Below are 24792 nucleotides of genomic sequence, written 5' to 3'. Positions count from 1 at the left end.
GGATTTCCGTTAGACTTTCTGGGGACTTTTTTAATATTCACCGCGGCCGCCTCTCCTCCCCGCGGACCTGCCTGCTGGGGGTCCAAGTTATTTTGTTAGTGCTGAAGTTATAACGCTTGGTAGGTGTTGAGCGGTCCGTCCTCACCCCATTTTCACGCAAGTCCCCTTATTGTTCGTGTGCGATGTTAGCGAATATGACGTTTTCTGAGAATGTGTACGTTGCTTTGGAGCAGAAGTGTTTCTATTACAGAGAAATGAAACTTGGGAGCGAAACAGAGCATAAAGAAAAAAGTCCCTAAGGGAACAATCAGCACTTTTAAGAAGCAGAACAGAACTCGGGGTGTATTTACTTAGTGATCTGCGTTTATAAAGTGCTCTGCACACACGATGTCTGTGTTCAAAGGCCCCGCAGGGGCGGGCTCTGCAGCCACCACTGTCCCCGTTTTTCTGAGAGCGGAGCTCAGGCTCTCCCCAGCCCCTGTGTGGACTCAGTGTCACTGCCAGGGTAGCTGCCCTTGGGGATCTGCTGCACTCAGAATGCCCGGAGCGCTGGGAATTCTCATTGCCGAGGCTGAGCGAGCGGCCTGGTCTGAGCCGAGGGCTAGAGAGCCAGAGGAGGGGGGACCCTGGCCCAGAAATAGGCCAGCGCTTGTTAAGCAGCGCTTGGCAAGCCCTCTGTCATGATGTGAGCCCGGGCGTCCACACTGCTTCCTTTTCTTGCGACTGTCTCTGGATCCGGCTCCTTAGCTAATGAGCCTCTTGCATGGAGAGTGGGTGGGTCCGGCACAGCAAGGGGCACAGCCCCTTCCCAGAGGGTGGACTCTCCCAGGACACCCCTTCTGTGTGGGCTGGAATCGTTCCTGCTTGCTTGGAGTAATAATGCCGCCTACATTTCCTCTATTCATCGCCTTCCGTTTACTCCTCCTGCACTTGGGGCAGATGTAGGAAAGGACGCGTTCCCGCCGTTCAGGAACGATGTGGGGGGCACGCACACACACACACACACACACACACACACACACACACACACACACACACACACACACACACGAGGATGCTCTGAGAGGCCCTGGTGCACGGGGAGCAAAGGAGCGAGGGGCGGGCGGGGTGGGAGCGGGGCGCTCAGGGAGAGGACAGAGGCCCGGCCGGAAGTGGGAGACGAGAGGGTATGGGGGAGGAGAGCGGAGCCCCCCGCCCCCCGTGAGATGCCAGAGACCCCGGGGGTCGTGCCCCCAGCCTCCCGCCCGGCGCGGGGACCCGGCCTGCTCTCCCCGGCATCGCTGGCCGTCTCCCACCCGTGCCCGGGTCCAGGCAGCGTCTCGCGGACACGGACTGTTCTGCCATCGTGGGGCCGCAGCTCCGCTGCTAAAAGCGCGTCTGCCTTTGGAGCCCACGTCCTCCTGTGGGTCTGGCTGTGTCCGCCAACAGAAGCGTCTCGCTGCCGCCTTTTAAGGACTGCCTGCCAAGCGGGCAGCAGAGGCCTCTGCCGCTTCCCAGGTGGCCGGCCACGGAGTTGGGGGCGGAGCGTCCCTGGAACGGCTGGCAGCTTTGGCCAGGGCAGAGGGCAGCAGAGCCGGGGCTGGGGGAGCGGGCAGCTGGCAGCTGGGAGAAGAACCACGGGGTCCTGGGCAGGAAAGTGACTGCTTTGGGCAAAACCGGAATCAGATCGGGTTGGAGGGTTTGTGTCCCGACTGCGGTTCAGGGGCAGCAGGCCAGTCATTTAACCGTGGGCGCCTCAGCCCGCACACCTGCAGCTGGCGGTGGTGCTCTGACCTCACGAGACGGGGGGTGCGCGGGCCTGGTGCCTGCAGAGCCGTGCTCAGGCGGGGCGGCCGCGTGTCTGATGTGCCCTGTGCAGCTGGGGGTGGGGGAGCGTGTAGGCACGTGTCTCCCGCAGCCCCCAGCGTGTCGTGGGGCCGTGTGGTTCAGAGCTGCTAGGACGGGGGCGTCTGTAGCCCTGTCTTTGCTGTCGTCCTGCTCCACGCCAGCACCTTCTCTTGAGTTAACCACGGAAGTAGTTTCCTAACTGCTCTGCTTTCCTTCTGGCTGCCCGAAAACTCAGTCTCCACAGTGAGCTTTACACAGCTGAAACCAGTGCCGTCCCCCCAGTGTGCCTTGAGACCCCCACGGCATCCTGCGGCGCTGGGGTATCTGAGTATCAAGCTCCAGCCCCTTCCCCCGGCCTGGGGACGGGCCCGCCTCACCCCTCTGCTTCTCTAGGAAGGTGAAACCCTTTCCTGTCTGGAAGCCGTGCACATTCTGTTCTCTCTGCTTAGAACGCCTTCTCCCCGCTTTCCAGAGCCTCCATGCCCCCTCCACCTTCGGCTCTGCTGCCTAAGAGGCTTCCCTGACACCCTGTGTCCAAGCTCTTCCTGGTTTTCTCTAATCTGCACCCTGTTCCTTTTGGTTTGGCCAAACTCCTTCTGACTTGTGATTGTACCTTTTGAGTGTTTACCTGTTTATTTTCTGTCTCTTCTGTTAGCTTCACAACCCACGAGGGCTGTGATTCTGTTTCCAGTGCCAGCGGAGTGTGTGGTACAAAGGAAGAACTCTGAATAAAATGATGAACCAGTAGGGGAGAAAGGCCCTGGTGCAGGGGGTCACGGAGAAGGCTGGGACCAGCTGCTCCCCGAATGAAATCAGCTGCTATTCCTCATCGAAGACGATTTAGCATAAAAGTAGTTTTTCATATGTGCAGGATCCAGCAGTTTTGAGAAGTTCAGATGTGGGTGGATTCTGGTTGTTTTGAACTCCGCCAGGAAGCCACCCCCTGGGACCCCTCTGTGTACAGAGGACTACGTGTCTAATATTGCTTAGGAAAAAGTCACGTAAAAGAAGCAGCATAGGGACTTCCCTGGTGGTCCAGCAGTTAGGACTCCGTGCTCCCAATGCAGGGGGGCCCAGGTTCGATCCCTGGTCAGGGAACTAGATCCCGCGTGCCGCAACTAAAAGATCCTGCATGCCTCAACGAAGATCCCGTGTGCTGCAACTAAGACCCGGCGCAGCCAAATAAATAAATAAGTAAATAAATAAATATTAAAAAAAAAAAAAAGGCAGTATAACGTGGTGTAAGGAACAGAGGCCTGAAAGTCCTGACTTACTGGTATTTGGTTCTTGTATTGCCTTTGTTACTTAAAGACTTTGTATGTATGGTTCCTCATTTGTAAAACAGAGAAGTTGGACTAGACAAGATGAAAGTCCCTTCCAGTTTGTATGAGCATGCTTTTGGCTACAGGTAACAGTGACTTAAGCAATCAAGACCATCAGTTATCTCTTGAACTACAATATGGAGCCATGATGGTTCTAGGGTTGGTGTAGTGGTTCAAAGACACCATCAAGGACCTGGACTCTTTCTTTCCTTCTGCTTCGCCATTCGCTTTGTTTTCAGGCTCATGCCTCATGGTCACAAGATGGCTGCTGCGGCTCTAGGCATCACAGCCTCCCATAAGAGCATCAAAAGCAGAAAGGGATGAGTATGGGGAGGAGCTCTCCTTGTGGGTCTCTCTCCTTTTATCAAGTAAAACTTTTCCTGGAAGTACCCTAGCAGACTTCCTTTAGTCACATTGGCCAGAACCACATCCCTTATCCATCCCAGACCATGACTGACAAGAGAATATGCTAATCCCAGATCTTACTCATCCCCCGGGGCTGGTCTGTGTTCAGCTGTACACAGCTCAGTGCAGTTGAGTCCCGTCAACAGTGGAGGCATGGCTGCCTCGTGGGCCTGAAGTTTTGTGACTCTTAAGTGCTTGGCCTTCAGGAGGCGGTGGCCTTGTTACCCTGCAGGGACTGATTGCATTCTTCACGTCTCTGGCAAGGCAATGGCCAGGAATAACATTTTTATAAGGAATGGCTTTACATTCCTGCATGAGGGAAGCAGAAAGGATTTGGAAATAGATGGATTTATTGGCCCAGAAAAGTTCAGCGAGCAGCTGCACCCAGCAGGTCCTCTGTGGTCAAGACCCCACAACTGAGCTGCCCTCATAGGGAGCAGAGAAGGTGAGGGGTCACTGTCAACATGAGGCAAGACCTCAGTTAACTGGCCCCGCAGACTGGACCAGTTCCGCTGCCTGCCCAGGCCACAGCATCACGCATTCCCAATAAGCAGAATCCCGTTTTAAAGCTGTCTGGTAACAAGCCAGGAATGCGTTTGTAATGGCCACCTTACTAAGAACCTCCTATGTGCCAGGCACTATGCTAGCTCCTGGGGACACCGAACCAAAGGGACAAGGTCCAAGTCCTTAAAAGGTTGAACACCTGTAAGAGATAAACAAGCTCTATGACAGGTGTGTGTCTGGGGCCAGAGAGTGGGAGAGGCCACCTTTGCCTGTGAAGTGAGCAGGAAAGGAGGTGACCTTTGAGACAGGAGAGCGGCCAGGCCAGGACGCAGCAGCTGTCGGGAGCAGCAGGCAGGGGCACGTGGGGCTGCGGCCTGAGGGCTCCGTGGTCCACGCTGAGAAGTGTGAGCTTAGTCCTGCAGGCGAAGGAGACCGGATGCTTCCCACAGACGAGTCTTAAGATAATGTGTATCCAGTTATTTCCCAGTTTTCTTCCCAGAGGTTAAGTAAAGATTTTATTTCATTTTTTTCAATACATTATGTTAAATACATATTATGGACCAGTTATGAATAGCAGAGTTTATACCTTTGCTATAAACCATATATGGACTACCTTGTAGCAAAAAGTCCAAAATGTGTATTATGATTTCTAGATTTTAAGTAAGATTTAATGGTCTAAAAATTACTAAAAAGATTTGATATTTGCTAAGTTCTTTCCCAATTTTTATCAACTTCGCCGCTAGCTGAGACAGCCAGGGACGCTGCCAGAACTCTCGTTCTCCAGCATCTTACCGGGGAATTCAGGGGGATGACTCTTCCTAGGGTGTTGGTGGGAGACGGACCAGAAGGCTTCTCGCCCAGAGTCACCAGGTGAGGCTGCCTGACTCCAGGGGCCTGCGGTCCTCGCTTGTCGGGCGTTTGTTCAAGGGCATCTTATCAATGAAGCCTCCCTGCCTGACCTCTTTAACACTAGTCCCTGCCACAGCTCACCTTCCTCACTCTGCTTTTTCTTTTTTCACACTACACGTCTCCTTCTAACATACCGTATAATTTACTAACCTATGCTTGTTGTTTATTATGATCTGTCTCCCCTGCTAGAACGTAAGTCCCTGAGAAGCAGGGGTCTTGTGGGTTCCGTTCCCTGGTGTATCTCGACCCCCTACAACTGTGTCTCATAGGAGACCTAGACCCAAGGTCAGTATCTGGGTGATTAGAAAGCAGCCTTTAAGAATTCTCCACTTGTTCTCCTTGACCATGATTTGTCATTAGACAGAGATGAGTTATTAAGAATGAAAATCTTATTGAGCTTGTTAGAGCAAAGCTGTTTATACCTGTTTGCAAGCTGTTAGTGTTGAGGGTAAAAGGCCACGGTGCCCTCTGAGGCTGAACGGTAGAGGCTGTTAGGGGTAAAGGAACAAAAAGCAGAGGTGGGGTCCTGGACTTTGGTGGCAGAGCGCTGTAAGCTGACGGTAACAGCTGATGTTCTTTTCAACAGGTATAAGAGTTTGGTCACTGGGGCCCGAGCAAGAGGAGTCATTGCTGTCCTCTGGGTCCTTGCCTTTGGCATCGGCCTGACCCCGTTCCTGGGGTGGAACAGTAAAGACAGTGCCACCAATTGCACGGAGCCCTGGGACGGGACCACAAACGCAAGCTGCTGCCTTGTGAAGTGTCTTTTTGAGAACGTGGTCCCCATGAGCTACATGGTGTACTTCAATTTCTTTGGGTGCGTCCTGCCCCCGCTGCTCATAATGCTGGTCATCTACGTCAAGATCTTCCTGGTGGCCTGCAGGCAGCTCCAGCGCATGGAGCTCATGGACCACTCGAGGACCGTCCTCCAGCGGGAGATCCACGCGGCCAAGTCCCTGGCCGTGATTGTTGGGATCTTTGCTCTGTGCTGGCTGCCGGTACACGCCATCAACTGTGCCACGCTCTTTCAGCCAGCCTGGGCCAAGGAGAAGCCCAAGTGGGCCATGAACACGGCCATCCTCCTGTCGCACGCCAACTCGGTCGTCAATCCCATTGTCTACGCCTACCGGAACCGAGACTTCCGCTACGCTTTCCACCAAATCATCTCCAGGTACGTTCTCTGCCGGACGGACGTCCGCAAGAGTGGGGATGGGCAGGCAGGGGCGCAGCCTGCTGTCCAGGTGGGCCTGTGACCGAGGCTCTGGCCTCTTTGAGGAGAAGGCACAAGTTCGGTAACAAAGGGACAGGGCACGGCTGGCGGAGTCTCGCTGGAAGGACAGCTGCACCTCGCAGGCCAGCAGGTCGCCTCTTCGGAGCGCTTCCCCGGGGGTACCACGTACCCAGTTAATATGCACACGTTACTAGTAGGTTCCGAGGGTCGACAAATGTGATTATGGTTCTCTGGCTGCTCTTGTAGATGATGCTGACGACTTGAATGGATTGTAAAAGAAAGTTTTGTTTTTTTGAGAGTCTGACCTCTTTCATGGTAGAAAATGACTGAAACTATTTTACTGTGAAACACTGTGAACTATTACAATACAAATATTAACTTAGCAGGCAATGGAAAAAGTTGGACATACTAAAAATATATACTTGTTCTGAGGAAGGTGACCAGGAAAATTAAAAGTATAATTCTTCAATCAAGACACTGCCATATTAGGGAAATGATAGTCTCATAAGTTCTTAAGTAGAATATCATCAGATGACAGGTTTGATAACAATCTTCTCCATGTACAGCAAACCACCCTAAAGGAAGAAACTGGAGAAGTGGGATCCCTCTGCCACCAGATTCTGTGTCCCCCTTCCAGAGCTAGATAAGTGAATTTTACTTCTCTCCCAAGTTCAAGTTTGGCCAAGTTGCTGGAATCCAAAGTGAAAATTCTACGAAGGAAAGTTAGAGAATTGTGTTCATGTATGAGGTGAAATAAAAAGAAAACTTAAAAAAAGAAATATACGGTTTAGGGTGCTGCGCCGCCTTGCTGTGCAGAGCTCACCTACCTTCTGTTCTTTATCCTGAGATAAGTCTACACCCGAGGCCAAGTTTGCCAAGTAGCACAGTCTTGATAGGTTTTATTGGCCACACCTCGACCTAAGAGAAGGCCCTGCCACCACAGAGCCCTGTGCCATCTGGGGCCTTTCCCACAGTCATTCATTAGCGCTTCATATTTCGGGGCACAGGGTTGGGGGGTGTCCGAGGCTGCAAAACCATCTATTTCACCTGTCTGGTCGCTGACTCAGTTCCTTCCGCAGTAACCCTGCGAAGATGCTGCAGGCCCACGAACCCCTAGAGAGACAGGGAAAGCCTGTCCTTCTAGGACCCTGTTCCAGCTGTGGACAGCCTTCCCCATGAGAAGTTACTGTCCTGTGCCGAAATCTGTCTCGTGTTCCTTTTCATCCGTCATTGCTCCTTTGCTCTCTCTTGGGGTCCAGATGAGTCCCGTTTATCTCCCTCTCAACATCCTCTAGGGATCTCTCAGCCTTTTCTGGCTTGTTACAAAGCTCAGAAGTGCCTGCAGAGCAAACCGGCACTTCCTTGTCCTAGGTGCCACCTTTCTCACAATACAGCCTATTTAATCAGCTATTTTGGCCTCAACACTGTAGATTCTGCAGCTCACTGAAACCAGAACCCTGATGTCTTTTTATCTTTGCTGCCATTTAGCCACATCTCCGCTCTAACCTTTTATTGCAGAAAAATTTTCTGGACCCAAGAAAAAGGACTGATGCTTATTTATCTAAACTTCAGCTTGCTGTTTCACCTACTGTTCCAACCTCTTAAGAATGACTAGTACTCAGGCTTCCCTGGTGGCGCAGTGGTTGAGAGTCTGCCTGCCAATGCAGGGGACGCGGGTTCGAGCCCTGGTCTGGGAAGATCCCACGTGCCGCGCAGCAACTAGGCCCGTGAGCCACAGCTACTGAGCCTGCGCGTCTGGAGCCTGTGCTCCGCAACAAGAGAGGCCGCGACAGTGAGAGGCCCGCGCACCGCGATGAAGAGTGGCCCCCGCTCGCCGCAACTAGAGAAAGCCCTCGCACAGAAACGAAGACCCAACACAGCCAAAAATAAATAAATAAAGTAGGTAACTTTAAAAAAAAGTGATTTAAAAAAAAAAAAAATGACTAGTACTCTTAGTCACTTAAGAATCTGACTAATTATAACCATGACATGAGGTTAGGCTTTGGAGTCTCAAACGCTTGATTCCATCTGGAAATTTTCTACCCAAGGGGCTTGGAGGCTGGTTCAGACGTTTCACGAGGGCTTCAAACCATACACACGTCCTGGGCCCAACCCACAATGCCTCCTGCAGCCAGTGGGGACGGGACGGCGACAAGGAGCCTGGTTCACGTCCCCGCCGCGTGAGCCACGCGCGACAGGCTGCGTGCGTCTCTGGACAGGATCCTACGTTGAAAGCCAGTGATGCTCCAGCTGCGCCAGTTATGACGCTTCTTGTGTCTTTTCCATCAATAATACATCAGTCAGTTGCTTGTCAGAGACGCTCAGCTGCTGACAGGTCCTCATAACCTGACTAAGATAAACTGCCAAGAGGTGCTTGCACTGGAATGCAAAACACACAAACCAGTTAGAAACTGGAGGGGCCGGGCTAAGCCAGACCTCTCACCACCATCCCATGCAGCAGGAAAGGAGTGGGGCACACAGACTGTGCGCCTCTAACTCACTGCCTGAAACTGCAGACAAAGATGAGACCTTCTAGGAGGCAGTGGGGACAGAGGAGGTTTTCCTTTGCCTGTCGTTTGGAGCAACAGTTTAGATCCAGCTGGTACAGGTAAAACCAAGGGAAAACCGAGACGGGCTCTTTATTTTAGTCCTAAATTATATTTCTTTCTTCCTCGCCTTCAGAAAGCTGTTAATAGCAATGGCTAACGTTCCTTGAGGTACTGTGCTAAGTGCTACTTAAAGATTATCTCACTTAATAAGAGAGAATTATTTAATAATGAGATAATAAGATTATCTCATTTAACCACCCAGGGGGACAGGTCTTATCCCCATCTTACACACACGCTCAGAGTCTACAGTGTAGTCCCTTCACCGCTATTAGACTTCCGGGGCGCGGTGTCGGGGGCAGGGGCAGGGGTGGCAGGACCCTCACATATCTCGGCCTGTAACACCTCTGGGGAGAGGATCTGTGCTGGACCTTGTATCATAGCACACACAGCTTAGGTTACTGGAGGGCCTGCTTGAACCCTGTCATTTCACAGGTGAAATCAGCTGTGAATGTGGCTTCTTGTACAATGGGACATTCAACCTGCCACCCAGTTCCCGAGGTGTGTAATTAACAGTGTAAAAGAAAGGGGAAGAATTCAGTGGGTGCTATAATTTTCTTCCTTGCCAAGACTTAAAAAATAGCTACCTGCTCTCGGGTGGGTCGTGCTTTCTCCTGTGGAATCAGGAGTTTTGTGAGTATGTCTTGTTCCTGCTTGATGCCCTGGACTCCGTGAAATCAGCAGAGGCACCGATGTGCTCTCCTGCCCCCGTGGAAGTCGAGCATGGCTAAGTGCCAGGCTGTCTCACGGGGAGTGGGAAGAAACACCTCAAGGCTGGACATGGACTTGGGGGTATGCAAAGTTGCCAGCATCCTATTTAGTTCATATTTTTATTGGGCCAACTAATTCCCCAGTTGCCAACTTTGGGGGTTACCTGTCGCCCTCCCCACAGCTTCATCTGTGACCTTTTAAATTAAAATGGGAAATTGGTGTAGTTCTAAAAATGACACTGCATTTTGGGAGGGTAAACCCAAAAGAGATGACTGACTGAAGTCAAGGACAAGAAACTACTATCTGTTTCAACATGTAGTAAAATCTCCATTTTGTGCAACTCTTAAACGATGCAGCGAGGGCTCACAATCTCTCTCCTGGCTCAGCTGCAGCTGGGGGGGCCCTTCCCATCCTCACCAGGAGGCTGTCACTCTTCCGCAGCACTGAGAAGGCAAATGCCGGACACGAACAGTAATGACAAGAGGCCAAACACACGTATGTTCTACCGGAACTTCCAAGTACCTAGAAAGGACAGGACAGATGGGATCAGACTTGGAAAGGTGTGCTGGAAACCACCCCCTTCCCCTGAACTCATCTGCCTGGTGTCTCAGAGCTGCTCTGCGCTGGGAAGAACCGCAGGAACATCTTCCGCAGAAGTGGAAACTCGACTTCCCTGCCTGCGGGACCTTCCCGCTGCCTTAGGGCTCTGCCCTTGAGGACTCCACAGGACAAAACAGAAGCATTTTGGGTGGGTTAAACCATCCCTCTGGCTGGTGATTCAGAGGGCCCACTCCGTGGGTTGACGATAAAGAGGCAGAGGAGAAAGCCCCCCCATCTGCACTTCATCGTGGTGTTTCTCAACCTCTGGTATTCCACAGCATGTGTGTAAACGTCTACAGCTTCCACCACACGTGTGAAGGGAGTCTGAAAACAGGTGAAGGCTTAGCGGTGAGGCAGAAAGACAGGTCTTCAGAAGAAAACGGGAAAGGGCTTCTGGAAAGCATCTTGAGAACAGGAGGAACGTAGAAAGCAGAGAATCTTTTAACGGGGTGACTCAGCTGCTCGGGCGGCTGTCTCGGAGCGCGGCAAGCCCAGATCTGCCTGTTCCCCGGCAGGATGGAAGGAGCGCTCAGATACGAGGGCTGGGAACACGCCCGTCCAAGGGCAGACGGCCTGCTGTCAGTCAAGTGGTGAGGAGGAGCCGTCCAGGGAGATGACGCTGCATCGGGAGCGTGACTGGACAAACAAACGGAGAAATCGCCTGCTTACGTCTCCACCACAAAGCAGCCAAAGACACAGCTGAGGGCTTCATTCCTACAGTTAAATCTGCAGGGCTTCCCTGGTGGCGCAGTGGTTAAGAATCCGCCTGCCAATGCCCGGGACACGGGTTCGAGCCCTGGTCCGGGAAGATCCCACATGCCGCGGAGCAGCTAAGCCCGTGCACCACAACTACTGAGCCTGCGCTCTAGAGCCTGTGAGCCACAACTACTGAGCCCATGTGCCACAACTACTGAAGCCCGTGCGCCTAGAGCCTGTGCTCCGCAACAAGAGAAGCCACCGCAATGAGAAGCCCATGCACCACGACGAAGAGTAGCCCCCGCTCGCCGCAACTAGAGAAAGCCTGCGTGCAGCAACGAAGACCCAACGCAGCTAAAAATAAATAAATTAAATAAATAAATTTTAAAAAAACACTCTGCAAACTGCTGGCGAAAGGAGCGTCCCAGGCACGCGGCGCCACCCCGAGGGCTAGCTCACATGAACTGCCACTTAGGGACTGCCACAGGGCTCCCACGTTTTGCAGGCTCTGAGGTGGCAATCTACATGAAAAGGCCAGGACTTAAAAAACAACAAACGCCAGAGCTCCTCTTTCTCCTCACAAAGAATAAAGCAGCAGGCCGAGGAACAGCAGTGTTCAGGCACGTGCCGTGCCCGTTTGTCAAGTGTCCTGGCATTCACGTGACGCAGCCGTGTCGCTACGGTTTCTTGACCAAGTCAGGAGAATTCCTTGGGGGCTGCAAGATTACCAGAAATGGCCCATGACTGGGTAAGAAGTTGCCTACTGTTCCCATTAAAAATTTCAGCCCCAGTTACAAATCAGGTGTGAAGAAAATCACATGTTACATATTTCCAGTCCTGAGGCGCTGACGTGCTTTCGGTGGTGGGCGCTGGGGATGACTGCAGGAACCTCCCCAGTGTCTGGAAAACATAGGCTGAAGGGAGAGCATTAAAGCAGATTGTTTCCCACTGAGTCCTGCAAGAAAACCCATCAACATCCAGCAGTGACACCAACAATTCTTGGGTCTCCAAACTGTCACCAATGAATAAAAAACTTCAGATTTCTTCTTCTCTCTGGATTTACATTTAACTAGGCGTAAGCCTCTGGAATTCTGCACTGACAAGTTCCTTCTTATGGTGGGTCCCCAGCCCATCAGAATACTCTCTGGATGAAGCTGAGTGCCTGGTAACTCAGGAATGGGGAGAGGTGCTCTTGCTGACCCTTTCAAAGGCTAGCTAGGACTCAAAACCTTCAGCCGCCCGAGGCAGTGAATACTGTAAACGAACAGTCAATTCTGAGTTTGCTTCCTCTTTATCTCGCAGTGGACAACTAAGGAACCCAATAATCAGGCAGAGATCTGAGTTAGATAGGTTTAGAACTAGAAATTGCCCTCAGGGCCCATCTGATTCACTTCCTTCACCCTTCAGTGGAAAAACCGCCTCCTCTTACGGGAATTGCTCCCAGTTTACCCACTCAGAGCCTGGAATGTTTATCCCCAGAAGGAGAGAGCTTTTAAAAAAAGAAATGCAGGCTTTAGAGGATACTCAAACCCAGGCTGGACTTGCGTGCACCTTGCCTGGAGGAAGTCTGCTAGGTTTCAGCGAGGTTCTAAGGTGACTGACCCACCTGGGTGGTCATCCACTCACGAGGACGGTTTCACTTTATGGCTGCTCCAGGCCTCTTAGCATCCATCACAGTGGTGAACTGTGTTATTTACTGTTGCCCGAGTTCGGTGCCTCTCTCGGAAAGCGGATTATACATTCCTGCCCTATTAGATACAGGCTGACTGTGTGACCTGCCTTAGCCAGTAAAATGTGAGTAGCCAAGCAGAAACATTAAAAATGGGTGCATACTATGTCCTCTTTTCTTTCTGCTGTGAGATCCGCAATGTTCCAGACAGGGGCTGCCCCATCGACTGGGACCCTGAGGGAAGATGTTTTGGAGCAGAGCTGCAATTGACTCTTAATGGAGATGTATAGTGAGTGAGATATAAACTTCGTTTTGAAATTTGGGGGTCATTGTTACCACAGCCTAACTTAGCACCTCCTGACTGACGCACCCCCGTTCCTGGGTGGACCAAAGTTTATCAGAAAGCAACTCAGGTGACAACGTAAGTGTGACTTTAGGGTAATTTCCACTACACCTGGAGGAAGTGAGAGTATTAGAAGGTTGCCCTATGGAACGATAACTAGCAGGGTCGAGAGGCAATGTCTGACTCAACTTTTATCATCTCACAGGACCTCTGAATTAAGCCAACTTCTTTCTATGTTACTGTATACAATGAAACCATTGAGGTTAATTTGAGGGTGTCTATAAGATTTCTACAGCCTCATTTAATTCAAAGTCCAAGCTGACAGCCACAATTCTAAGAAGTTAGCATTTTTATGACGAATAAAGCAACATGATATAATACAGAATGTGAATGACGAAAATTAAACAAGTCACAGTGATCCTGGGAGGAACAAAAAAGTCAACAATAACTGAAATATTTCAGAGTTTTTGAGATTTTAACGAACAATGAGATCCCAGAACTAGAGAACAGTTAGGACTCTGCTTGCGCGGGTCAGGGGTTCTGCTGACGTTGGAACTAGGACAAAAAATCTGAAACTAAAAGACATGGGAAAACTCAGAGGCCCTCCCCGTGGAGGGCATTTTAGCTACATAAAAACCAAAAATAAATACTCTAGAAAGAAGACGGAAACGCTTCCTCAGGTACAAACAGTATCACTTAAGAGTGCCGATTATTAATCTATGAAGTTCACCATGAGAAAATTCTAATCAGCAGCCTCTTTTAAGTAAATACAACCCGAAGTTGTAACTGCAGCCTTCAGCACTGATCACCTCGGCTTACTTCATGCAGAAATGCAGGAGGACGTGCCGGGTTGGCTGCACCATCCTACCGTGTGGAACGGCAAGTAAGTTCACTAGGCAGAGCCACCCATGTACCCAGGAGGCCTTGCCCAGTCACTCACTCACTAAAAAGGAATCAACACGGTCTTAACTCTGAGAAGGTCATCATAAATAAACCAGAAGCCAAACACTGAAAAATCCCTTCCTTCCTGGTCTTCAGCAAGGCCTGGATTAAATACAAGAGCTGACAGCTTCTTTTTCACCCCTTCCAAGCCAGACACAAAATTTTGGAGACCACTGCTGATGTTTTAATTTCATTCACAAGATTCCCTTCGCTCAATCCCAGCGGCAGGTACCACTGTCTAATGCAGCTAAACTGGGGGCGGGGAGCGTGGCCCACTGCTGATGTAGGGACAGGCAGTGCAGGACGGCCGTCACACACCCCCGCTGCCAGAGGCGACTGTTCATTTTCTGCATCTCAGTTTTCGGCACAGTGAATATCTTTCTGGGCTTTTGGTGAGAATTATCAATACATGAAAGTAATTCGGAGTCTGATAAGAGTCTCATCTGTTACTTTACAAATCTACCTACCTTAAGCTCCAGTGGGCAAAACTAAGGTCCAAGTAAACTGCCTGAATTCAGCACAGTTTGGCCTTCATGAATACTTCTTGACAACAATTTTGACAGATCATTTCTATGAGATGAATCTGGACATATGGAAGGACCTCAAAATACATTTTGGTTTTTGCTTGTAAGCAAGAGATAATGTAACAAGGTGACGGTGTCGGCGCTTTTTGGAGCGTGGCAGGTGGGCAAGTACCTCTAGTATCAAACGACAGGAAGGCAGAAGTTGACTGTGCTCCGTTGGACCTGAGAAAAGAGCCTCTCTGCGTCATTGCTGGTTCTACACATCGCTACCAGGTAGAGCTAACAGGTCACGTGTATCTTATTTTAACTACTCATACTCTAATTTTACTAAGTTGGGTCAAATGCTTTTCAAAAGCCCAGGAAATACTCAGAGCTGTTCACCAGCTTTCACAGAGATTCATGAAAACATTTTGTCCTAAGGGGATTCTGTTGAGATAATCCCCACCTCTAGGTCTCTACCTGGTAAACACGCCTCCCACTGGGTGATGAAAGTAAGGTGACGGACTGGCGATCAACGAGGTCCAAGGCCTGGACGGCTGATGAGCCAAAGACAAACTTCAGCCTGGGGAGCAGAGAAGCTTCAGATTAGGCGGCTGGACTCAAGCCACCTCTGCGACTTGACCCGAAGGATCACCATCGGCAGTTTTTAAAAATTCAGTTCATTTTAATTTGGAAAAAATTTAAAAAGGTGATAATACAGCAAAACCCCATGTAATCAACCCCCCAGAATAAATGTTAACATGTTGTTTGGATAAAGAAGTCCTCTTTATACTTCACAGTCCTTCCTGTTCGTCCCAACTTCCTTCATCCCCGAGGCAACCACATGCATTTGATGGTTTCCTTCCTATTAATGTTTTTACATTTTATAATACATAGTACATATGTGTGTGTGCATACCTATATATACACACATACATACATACATATGGTATCGTTTTTAAGTTTTAAAACATAAAAGGTATATGGTAGGCTTTTTTGGCAACTTTTTTTTCCCACTCAGTGTACTTCTGAGAATGATGCATGTGTATATGATGCATTTGTGTATATATATATATATATATATATTTTTTAAACTTTTGAATAATATTCTATTGTATGTACATAATACATTTTATGTTTTAAATACTCTATTTTTTTAAAAGTACTCTATTGATGGACACTCTGAATGTTTCCATTTGACACTATTATAAATAATACTCAGTTACCCCGTACATGCCCCTTGGTGCACATATATGAGAGTCCTTCCTGGTTATGTAAGTGAAAGCGGAACTGCTGGGTCTTAGGATATGTGCAATTTTCAGTTTTAATGGGCGCTGCCAACAGCTTCCCACCGCGGAAACAGTGCTCCCCCCAGTGCCATATGAGAGTTCTATTTCCTCCTCATCCTCACCAACACCTGTTATTATCAGGCCTTTTCATGTTTGACCATCTGATGGGTGTTAAATTTGTTCTTTTTGGATCAGTAATAAAGGCTATCCAGCTGTTAAATGATGTACCAGAAAAAATGTGATATGTGGGAAAATTCTTACAATATGTTAGGTGAGAAAGGTCGGGCACTGTATTTTATATCTAGAAACTCTCCATCATGTTAAAAATTTTTTTCTTAAGAAAATCTACAATTACCTCAAAATAAAACATTACATTGAAAAAAAAAAGGCAATAAACCAAATTGTAACAGTGATTATCACTGGCTGGTATGATTATTGATGCTTCTGACGTTTTATTTTCCAAGGACTTTATTTATTTATTTATTTATTTATTTTCAAGTTTGGGTTATTTTTATAAACCGGAAGATAAAATGGCTGGGTTGAACTAAAACTAAAAAGTTAATGTTTTAAAGAACCCATATGATTTGACACAAAATAAGAAGACAGCACTACTAAGGGCTTTAAAATTAAAACGTTCAACTTCTTCATTTTCTAACAAAGTAGTCTCTGTTACTATAACAAACTGTTAGAATGGGAAAAGTGTTTAAACATAGGATGATTGTCTATGGGCAAAGAAAACTAAAGACATAAAATCTGGTAATAACTTTATCAATCAGAGATAATTCCAGTTAACTTTAAAAATGGATCTAATAAGAATTTTTTTAACCTGCCTTGTCTACTTTATGACATATTGTGAATATCTCAATGCACTTTTAACCATTTTTAATGGTTACAAAGAATTCCATTGTAAAGATCAATTACTTTTATTTTCCCCAAACTCTATTTTTTGGATAATTAGAGTTTATTAAATTTAATTTGAATAATTAGATTGTTTCAAGGTGTTTTTTCTTTTTGCTACCATAAACAATAGTGGATGGATGTGCTCACTGTAAAGTCTTTAAACATCCATGATTAATTCCCTGAGATACAGTCTTGTAAGTGAAATTTCTGGGTCAAAGAATATGTATATTTTAAAGCTCCTGTTCCCAGTTGCCAGTTTACCTTCCAAGTTACACTCCTACCATCAGGATATCAGTTATCCTTTTCTCCATGTTCTTGCCAACATCTGGAAGATTCTTACCAACATCTTTTCTGTGATACCCAGGTTTTATAGATGGGAAGTTATCTAATTATTTTAATTTGTATTTTTTGATCACTAGTAAAATTTACCTTTTTGTCAAAGCTTTTCGTAACTTGAATTCTTTTATTATCTGCCTATTTTCTTTGTTTTAAATGTAGTAATTTTTTTAATAATTAAAATCTTTGTAAAAAATTTAAGAAATAGAGAAAAAGTTAAAGCCCTTTTCTAAACTGCACCTCCTTCCTCCCCCCTAAGATAACCTCTGGTATAAGTTGGTGTATATCCTTCATGAGTTTTTAAATATAAGTGTTTATGTGCAGTTAAATGTTTAGTTATTCCTAGGTAGCTTTCACTTTTTTCTTGCTATTGAGAATGTAATTAATGTTTGAACTTTGTGTATGAAAGAAAATAATTATTAGTTTCTGTATTTAAAAAAAAATAACTTTATTCTCTTGATGTTTAAAAAGTAGTTATGTCCCCTACAAATAATGACAATTGTCTCTCTTTGCAAACAGGCATATGGCTGACTCTTGAACAATACGGGGATTAGGGGCGCTGACCCTCTGAGCAGCTGAAAATCTGCGTATAACTTTAAGCTGTTCTCCATATCTATGGTTTAACCAGCCTCACATGGTATAGCACTGCAGCATGTATTTACTGAAAAAATCACAAGTGGACACACATAGTTCAAACTTGTGTTGTTCAAGGATCAAGTGTACTTCTCATTTTTTCATGTGTTCGTGTAACAGCTACAACTTTTAGAGCAATGTTAAAGTGGCAATTAGGACAATAAGGGAATGCCTTGTACTGTCAAATACAGTGTTGGTTATTCACTTGAGACAGATTTTTAATCATGTCAAGAAAATATTGTTCCTAGTTTAGTAAGAATATTTTTTAAAAATCAAGAGTTGATGCTGAAAGAATTTGGCCTTTAAAAAACACATTAATGATTAAAAAAGAAAACCCAAATACAACAGGATATATACTTACGATAATAAATGCTCATCAGGAACTGTAAAACAGGAATGGAAAGAAAGTTAATTGTGTTAAACCAGTGACCATAGACAAAAACATCTTAAAAAGACTATAAACAGGGACTTCCCTGGTGGCACAGTGGTTAAGAATCTGCCTGCCAATGCAGGGGACATGGGTTCGAGCCCTGGTCCGGGAAGATCCCACATGCCGTGGAGCAACTAAGCCCATGCGCCACAACTACTGAGCCTGTGCTCTAGAGCCCGCGAGCCACAACGAGTGAGCCCATGAGCCACAACTACTGAAGCCCGCGTGCCTACAGCCTGTGCTCCGCAACAAGAGAAGCCACCGCAATGAGAAGCCCGCGCACCGCAACAAAGACCCAACACAGCCAAAGATAAATAATTTTATCAAAAAAAAGAGAAAAGACTATAGCCAAAAAGACTTTTGTGTAAGATGGTGAATTGAACATAGGCATCAAATTTTACTCCTTCCCAATATTCTGCTAAACAATAACAAAAGGATTTTTTTAAAAAGCATAAACTCCCCAGGATGAGGACAGGGAGAAACACAGCTGGAAAATAATTTACAAGACCTGAGAACACTGAATCCTACGTGAGCAATGGGAGAGCCGAGTGTAAATCAGAGCCTGATTTACCCTTCAGAATCTAGTACCCCCTCCTGCTAAAAAAAACCTCAGAAACTGGTGGCACCAGATGGCTCTGGAGTGGGAAGGAAGCAGGGGGCTAAAATAAGACTCTTTGAAAGAAAGTTTAAGAAGCTAGAAGGTAGCAGAATAATGCTTTCAGATGTCTGAAGAAATGGTATTTCCAACATATAATTCAATACCTAGCCAAACTATCAATTAAGTGTGAGGACAGGAAAAGAACTTTTTCAGGCATGTAAAGCCTCAAAAAGTACATCTCGTGCTCTTCTTCAGGAAGGTACTAGAGTACGTGCTCTATAAAATAAGGTAATAAACTGAGAAAAAGAAAATTGTAGGGTGAACTAAATATAAGGCTCAACTTAGGTAAAGGGAATTCCCCAGACAATAATGGTGAAGGGAGATCTCAGGAGACAGCCAGCCCATACGAGAGCACCCCTGAAGGTTCTAGGAGAGACTCCTGCAGGAACATGAAATTGACAAAACATCGCATTCACCTGAACATCTTGAGTAGAGATTTAGAACACTGGTAAAAGAGTTTGAGGTTGAATTAGGGATACATAAAAAAGTAAACAAGCAAACGCAAGTATGACAGTTTTGAGAGAAAGCAGAAAGTTACAGGAAAGGAAACGTAATCCTAGCTTCCTGCATGGCTCAGCTGTGGCTCAATTTTACATCAACACACAAGTGTAAACTCAATATTGACCTAAAGAAATTACCGTTGAAGGGTGGGGGTCAGGAAGAGTGTATGACTATCTAGAACAAAGATTTTTAAATAGCAGAAAACGGTTCTGCTGAAAATAAACGTGAGTCAGTGGTAGTGGTCGCTCTGAGTCCTGAGCATCAGGGGCACCTGCAGGCCCCCTTCAGGACTCTCAGTGTATGGATTAATCCATTCAGACACAGAGCCCATATCGGGCAACCACTGTTTGAGCTGACAACAGACTGGCTTTCCCCCCACCCTTTCTGGGATCAGAATATGTTTGAATACCTGGCTGGCCTAATCTTTTATGCACATATACTGCTTTAGTTTTAACTGAAATGAGAAAAGTTGGCTTCCTTTTCTCAATTCTTTAAAAACAGTAACTCAAGATAAATCCTTTTCAAAGTGCGGTCCTTTTCCAACAAAAGCCATCCAAGTGAACCAGCAGGGGCAGTTCTGAGGTCTAATCTATTTATTCAATGACCATTCGGACGCTGGTTGAGCAGTTCTCATGCGGATGCACTTCGATCAGGACCCTCTCAATACCGGTGTGTGCTGCGAACGCCCAGGGATGCGGGAGCCTGGTCACAGAGCATCCTCTGCTGGTCAAAGGAAAACAGGTACAGCCACAGCGTCCAGAACTGCCCCCCTCCCCCAACCCCAAGTCGCTGCGTCTGCAGCCGGGTTTGCGGCCCTGAAATATTCGCTCGTTGAACAGGGTGTAGGAGAGGATTCGTTTAGAGCGAACACAGATTTTGAGAAGGAAGGGCTACTGACGAGGTCAACAGAAACCTCCCTCGTAGGGGCCAGCAGCCCCGCCCCGGTACCCCGGGTTTCCGCCCCCGCCGGCGCCGCCGCATACGCATCCAGCCCGTACTCGGCGCGCCGTCCCGCGCCGCCTCCGCCATCTCGCTCAGCAGCTCCTCCACCACTGCCGGCAGCGTGAGAGCCCGCGCCGCCACCGCCATCGCCAGGACCGGTCCCGCGCTAACCGGGGCGTGGCGGACGCGGTGACGTCGCGTGCGTCCCGGCCAATCGGCGGGCGCCCGACGCCGGGGGCGGGACTTCCGGGGGCGGGACTTCCGCGGCCCGGGCCGCAGACCGCAGTCCGCAGAGGACTCGGGCGATCATGTACCGGCGCTTGGGTGCGGGCTTGGCCCTAGGCCTCCTGCGGGTGGCGGGGCGGCGGGGTCGGAGCCGCTCGGCGCGCCTGCTGCCGGGTCCGGCGGGAGGCCGAGCGCCCGTGGCGGTCGTGCCGCCGTGCCGAGAGGCGCCGCGCGGCCTGGGCCCGGGCCTGCTGCCGCTGCTGGCAGGTGAGGGGCGCGGGCCCGCGGGCTGGGCGGGCCGGGCTGGCCGGGCCGGGCGCGGTGACCTCAGCGCCCCTTCCCGCAGCGCTCGCCTGGTCCTCGAGGCCCGCCCCGGCGGAGCAGGAGCGGGAGCGGCAGGGCGCGGGCGGGGCCGCGGCCGGGGACGCCGAGGCCGAGATCATCCAGCTGCTGAAGCGAGCCAAGGTGAGGGCCTGCAGTGACGGTGACACCGGTGGACGGAGGCCCGGAGTCTCCAGTGCAGGTGGAGGAGGCGCCGGGGGCAGCGGAGTTAGCCAGCGTTGGGGGTGAGAGCGCTGGTCGGGAGAACTGTGTACACGTGTGGCGTCCTGATGGTGCAGTTTAATGCGGGCCGTGCGCGGTTTGGTCCTCTCTCTCCCTCTCCTCGGGTTATCGCGTCTCTTCCATTGGGCTGACTGCCGCCACCTGGCCAACAACGTCCACACTGATGCCCGCAGACTGCGGGGTGTGCCGACGTGTCAGCTCCTCTTTGGGGCTTCACCTGCCCCAGACTAACCCCTGATCTTAAGTGCCCCCCCGCCGACACCTCCCTTCACCATCTCCTCTTTACTGCCACCTACCTAGTTTTCCAGCCTGGACGCTTCATAGTCATTCTTAAAACTTGTGGTCCCTACCTACCACCTCCTGATATACTTAGAGTCCAGCAACAGATCCTTTTTGGATTTTGCCACCAAGTCCAAAATATTTCTCAGATCTGCCCCCTTTTCTCTGTCTCTCCTGCTGTCACCTTGGCCACGCTGCTGCAGCCTCCTAACTCCGCGTCTCGTCTGCCCTATTGGCCCCCTGCCACCCAGTCTTCATGCAGCAGCCGGAGTGATTTTTTAAATGTAAATCGGATCGTATCACTTCCTTGCCTATAAACTTTGAATGACTTCCCACAGCATTTGTGATAGAACCCAAACTCCCTGCCGTGGCCTGTGAGGCCCTACACGGTCCACCCTGCGTTGCCTACCTATTTGGCAATCATCGTCAGGCTCGCCATCCTCCCTTCACATCTGTTTCCTTTCATTTTTGAGTTTTTTTTTTTTTTAGAACGAGTTAATTAGTTCTTTTTATTTTTATTTTATTTATTTATTTATCTTTGGCTGCGTTGGGTCTTCGTTGCTGCACGTGGGCTTTCTATAGTAGCGGCGAGCAGGGGCTACTCTTTGTTGCGGTGCGTGGGCTTCTCATTGCGGTGGCTTCTCTTGTTGCAGAGCACGGGCTCTAGGTGTGCGGGCTTCAGTAGTTGTGGCTCGTGGGCTCTAGAGCACAGGCGCAGTAGTTGTGGCTCACGGGCTTAGTTGCTCCGCGGCATGTGGGATCTTCCCGGACCAGGGCTCGAACCCGTGTCCCATGCATTGGCAGGCGGATTCTTAACCACTGCGCCACCAGGGAAGCCCTTGACTGGTTTTTGAAGAACCATTTTCTTCAGCCTGTAGGGCCTTTGCTCGTTCCCTACTCTCTGTTTGGGTCATTTTCCTCACAGTTCCTTGTTTGGTTGACTCTCTTCCTTCTTACCTCAGTTTAACTGTCACTTCCTTGGAAGGCTTCTCTGACTTCCATTCAGGGGGACCCCTTATTGTTCCTTGCTGTTGCTTTTCTTCCTAGCGTTTATCATTAGTTGTCATTAAGCTTACTTGTCCTTCAGGGTCACTTCCAGCCTGCAGGAAGAGAGAAAGAGGATGTAGGGCCAGCAGCTTCCTTATAAGATTTGATAAAAAGTGCTTACATTCCTGCTGCCTGCATTTGTTGGCCAGAGTTTTGTCATGTGGCCAAACAGAGCTGCAGGGGAAGCTGAACTCCCTGTCACCATTGTAGACATAATGCCTGGTGCATAGTAGGAATTCAGTCAGTATGTGACGAATGAATGAATAACTTCCTTCTGTGTGTTGGGATATATAGCTGTACCCACCTCCGTGTGGTAGCACAGGCATCTGCTTTCTTTATATTTCATTTTCTGTTATTTTCTTTGTTTTCTCTTTTCAGTTGTGCATCATGAAAGATGAGCCAGCAGAGGCAGAGCTAATTCTGCATGATGCTCTTCGTCTTGCCTATAAGAGTGATAACAAGAAGGCCATCACTTACACTTACGATTTGGTAACTCCGCTCACCAGTCTGAGCCGTTGATGATGAAGGGTGGATGCAGGAGAAGGATGTTAGGCTCCTGACTCATGTTCCTGACCTGCAGCAGGCCCTGAAGCTCTTTGGTTTTTGTTTTTACTAAGTTTTCTTTTGGTTTCAATTTTTATTACTCTTGGGGTGTCACTTACAAGACGCCTCAATCCCAGACAAAAAAGAAATGAATATCACTAATATTTGTTTCTTCAGTGAAGAGTGGGTCTAGATTTGGTTTGTCATCATCAAAGTCTGTGCGCGTATTTGTTCTCACACCATTGCTGTACTTTGCTACTGGCAGATCAGTGACATACTTTTCTCTCTGGACTATTTTTTTAGCTAGAGGGTGAAAGCAAAGGGGAGTCTTCAGCTTAAAGGTTTTGAAGTAAGTAGGAATACAATGCTCTAAACTGAAAAACAACTTGTAATTAATTTTCAGATGGCCAACTTAGCATTTATACGGGGTCAGCTTGAAAATGTAAGTAAATCACTTTGTAATGTCATGAATTTGTGAAGGGGTAGCCTGAAGGAACCTCTGTTAGTAAGGGTACAGGCTAAGCTGCTGTAACAAAGAGACCCCAAAATAGAGTGACTCAAATAAGAAGGAAGCATATTTCCCTTTAATGCATTAGTCCAGAGGTAGCTAAACCCTGAAGATGGGTAGGTACCTCTGCTCCATGAAGTGGCCCAGAAGCCCAGGTTCCTTCTGAGATATGTCCTCATCTGCGTAAGAGAGCTGGCTCACCTCCAGCCTGCAGGAGGGAAGAACGAGAGGATGGAGGGCAAGCAGCTTCCTTATAAAATACGATTTAGAGATTGTTCACATTCGTTCTGCATGCATCTCTCGGCCACAGCTTCATCATATGACCACACCTAACTGCAAAGGAGGCTTGGCCTGGTAGAAATTGAGGAGAGTCTAACTAAAAAGACGGAGAGGAGGGTGAATACTAGGGGATAGTTTCCAGTCTCTGCCACAGTGGGTTTGGAAGGGAAGTTAATTTCTGAAGTTGGTTTCTACTCATCACAGAATAGTTTTCAAGGTGCCCAGAGGATGTGCAGTCCTGGTATTTTGGTCTGTTTTCCCACCACAAGGTTACCTTTCTCTTTGTATATGTGAGTGTCAGTGTGTGTGTGTGTGTGTGTGTGTGTGTGTGTGTTGTGTTTTTCAAGGAATGGTACATCAGACTAGTACTTAGAATCCAGGGTCATCTGGATAGGGGACCCAAATAAAACAAAAATCTTTTCCTTATGCTTTTAGGCGGAAAAACTTTTTAAAGCAACAATGAGTCACCTGCTTGGAGGGGGCATGCAACAGGTAAGGGCGTGATGTAGGATTGCTCCCTAGCTGAAGCAGTTTTCAAAAGTCTTACTTCCTATAAACTCCACCCAGCCCCCACGTGTGCTTTGGCCAAAGAGTTGGAATTCTTTTTCCCTAAGACTGGTATAAAAATTGCCAGTCTTTCATTCATGCAAAAGCATGGTACCTGAGGAATTCACAGTTGCCTGATTGCTCCAGAAGTCTAAAGACTATGGCTTTCAGGTCAAAGTCAGTCTACAAGTTGATCTGAAATATTCCATGAGCAAATTTTACTTGTTATGAATTTCCTTCATTTTCCTTTTCCCAACAGGAAGACAATGCAATAATAGAAATCTCTCTAAAGCTGGCCACTATTTATGCTGCTCAGAATAGGTAAGTATAGTCAGAATCTAGGCGTGGAAGCAGCCAAGGAGTAGGGCTGTGGGCCAAACTTTGACCCTGGGATGTTGCATACTTTTCATTTACCTGCTAATCACCTGGGTCTCCAAAACTTAGGTGTCGCACTCATAGCGCTCCGTCCCTCATCTTTGAAATCTTGAGTCTTTTCTGGGTTTGCCCCTGCTGTTTCCATTAGCCTGCTGAGCGGGACATGCAGCCCTCATACCTTTGGCTGCACCGTGACAAATCTAGTCAAGTTTTCTGTTCCTACTTGAACTGGGAAGGGAAGTTGTACTTAGAACCTTAGTTTAGCTTTTCCTAGGAGAGGAGGGAGCACTGTAGAGGCTGCTGGGGATAATGTATTTTGCTGGTTTAAGGATCAGCAAACCAGGAAGTTAGGTATAAAGTTAAACGATGAGAGAGTTGCTGTGGGAGTGTCTTAGTGGCTAGCTCAGCAGGCAGCTTTTAAAGCCCATAGAGATTATCTGGTAGCTAGGTTTTAGGAAGCAATACCTAGGAG

At 48.2% G+C, this 24792-nt stretch overlaps 3 protein-coding genes across 12 annotated transcripts in view; 2 read left to right on the top strand and 1 right to left on the bottom strand.

Annotated features, from left to right (window-relative positions):
• Positions 1–17778, top strand: part of ADORA2B (adenosine A2b receptor) — a 32108-nt gene extending 14330 nt beyond the window's left edge. The window contains exons 2-3 of one of the 3 annotated variants that reach the window (XM_082374155.1): positions 5554–6135; positions 17310–17778. In XM_082374155.1, coding sequence (XP_082230281.1) covers positions 5554–6135; positions 17310–17328 — 601 coding nt within the window. In that variant the 3' untranslated portion in view covers positions 17329–17778. Of the gene's footprint in view, positions 1–5553; positions 8115–17309 lie in introns of those variants that run through there. The other 2 variants (XM_082374156.1, XM_082374154.1) reach the window with 2 other exon arrangements.
• Positions 8152–20121, bottom strand: ZSWIM7 (zinc finger SWIM-type containing 7). Its single transcript, XM_082374167.1, has 5 exons — positions 20011–20121; positions 17785–17806; positions 14746–14848; positions 9930–10034; positions 8152–8574 (listed from the first exon to the last, which is right to left on the bottom strand). The coding sequence occupies exons 1-5, from the start codon at positions 20099–20101 to the stop codon at positions 8455–8457; spliced, it is 441 nt and encodes a 146-aa protein (XP_082230293.1). The 5' UTR covers positions 20102–20121; the 3' UTR covers positions 8152–8454.
• A 55-nt stretch (positions 20122–20176) lies between these two features.
• Positions 20177–24792, top strand: part of TTC19 (tetratricopeptide repeat domain 19) — a 33827-nt gene continuing 29211 nt past the window's right edge. For 3 of the 8 annotated variants that reach the window (XR_014238795.1, XR_014238796.1, XM_082374139.1), the window contains exons 1-6: positions 20179–20446; positions 20526–20644; positions 22448–22558; positions 23016–23054; positions 23835–23891; positions 24205–24266. Coding sequence is in view for 6 of the 8 variants with exons in the window: in XM_082374139.1 (XP_082230265.1) it covers positions 20263–20446; positions 20526–20644; positions 22448–22558; positions 23016–23054; positions 23835–23891; positions 24205–24266 (572 nt within the window). In the remaining 2 variants the exon portion in view is untranslated. Of the gene's footprint in view, positions 20447–20525; positions 20746–22447; positions 22559–23015; positions 23055–23834; positions 23892–24204; positions 24267–24792 lie in introns of those variants that run through there. The other 5 variants (XM_082374141.1, XM_082374142.1, XM_082374140.1 and 2 more) reach the window with 5 other exon arrangements.

The sequence above is a fragment of the Balaenoptera borealis genome (assembly GCF_965194805.1).
Source record: "Balaenoptera borealis genome assembly, chromosome: 20".
Classification (NCBI taxonomy): domain Eukaryota; kingdom Metazoa; phylum Chordata; class Mammalia; order Artiodactyla; family Balaenopteridae; genus Balaenoptera; species Balaenoptera borealis.
Note: the sequence above shows the minus strand (reverse complement) of the source record. Positions and strands in the feature narration are given on the sequence as shown.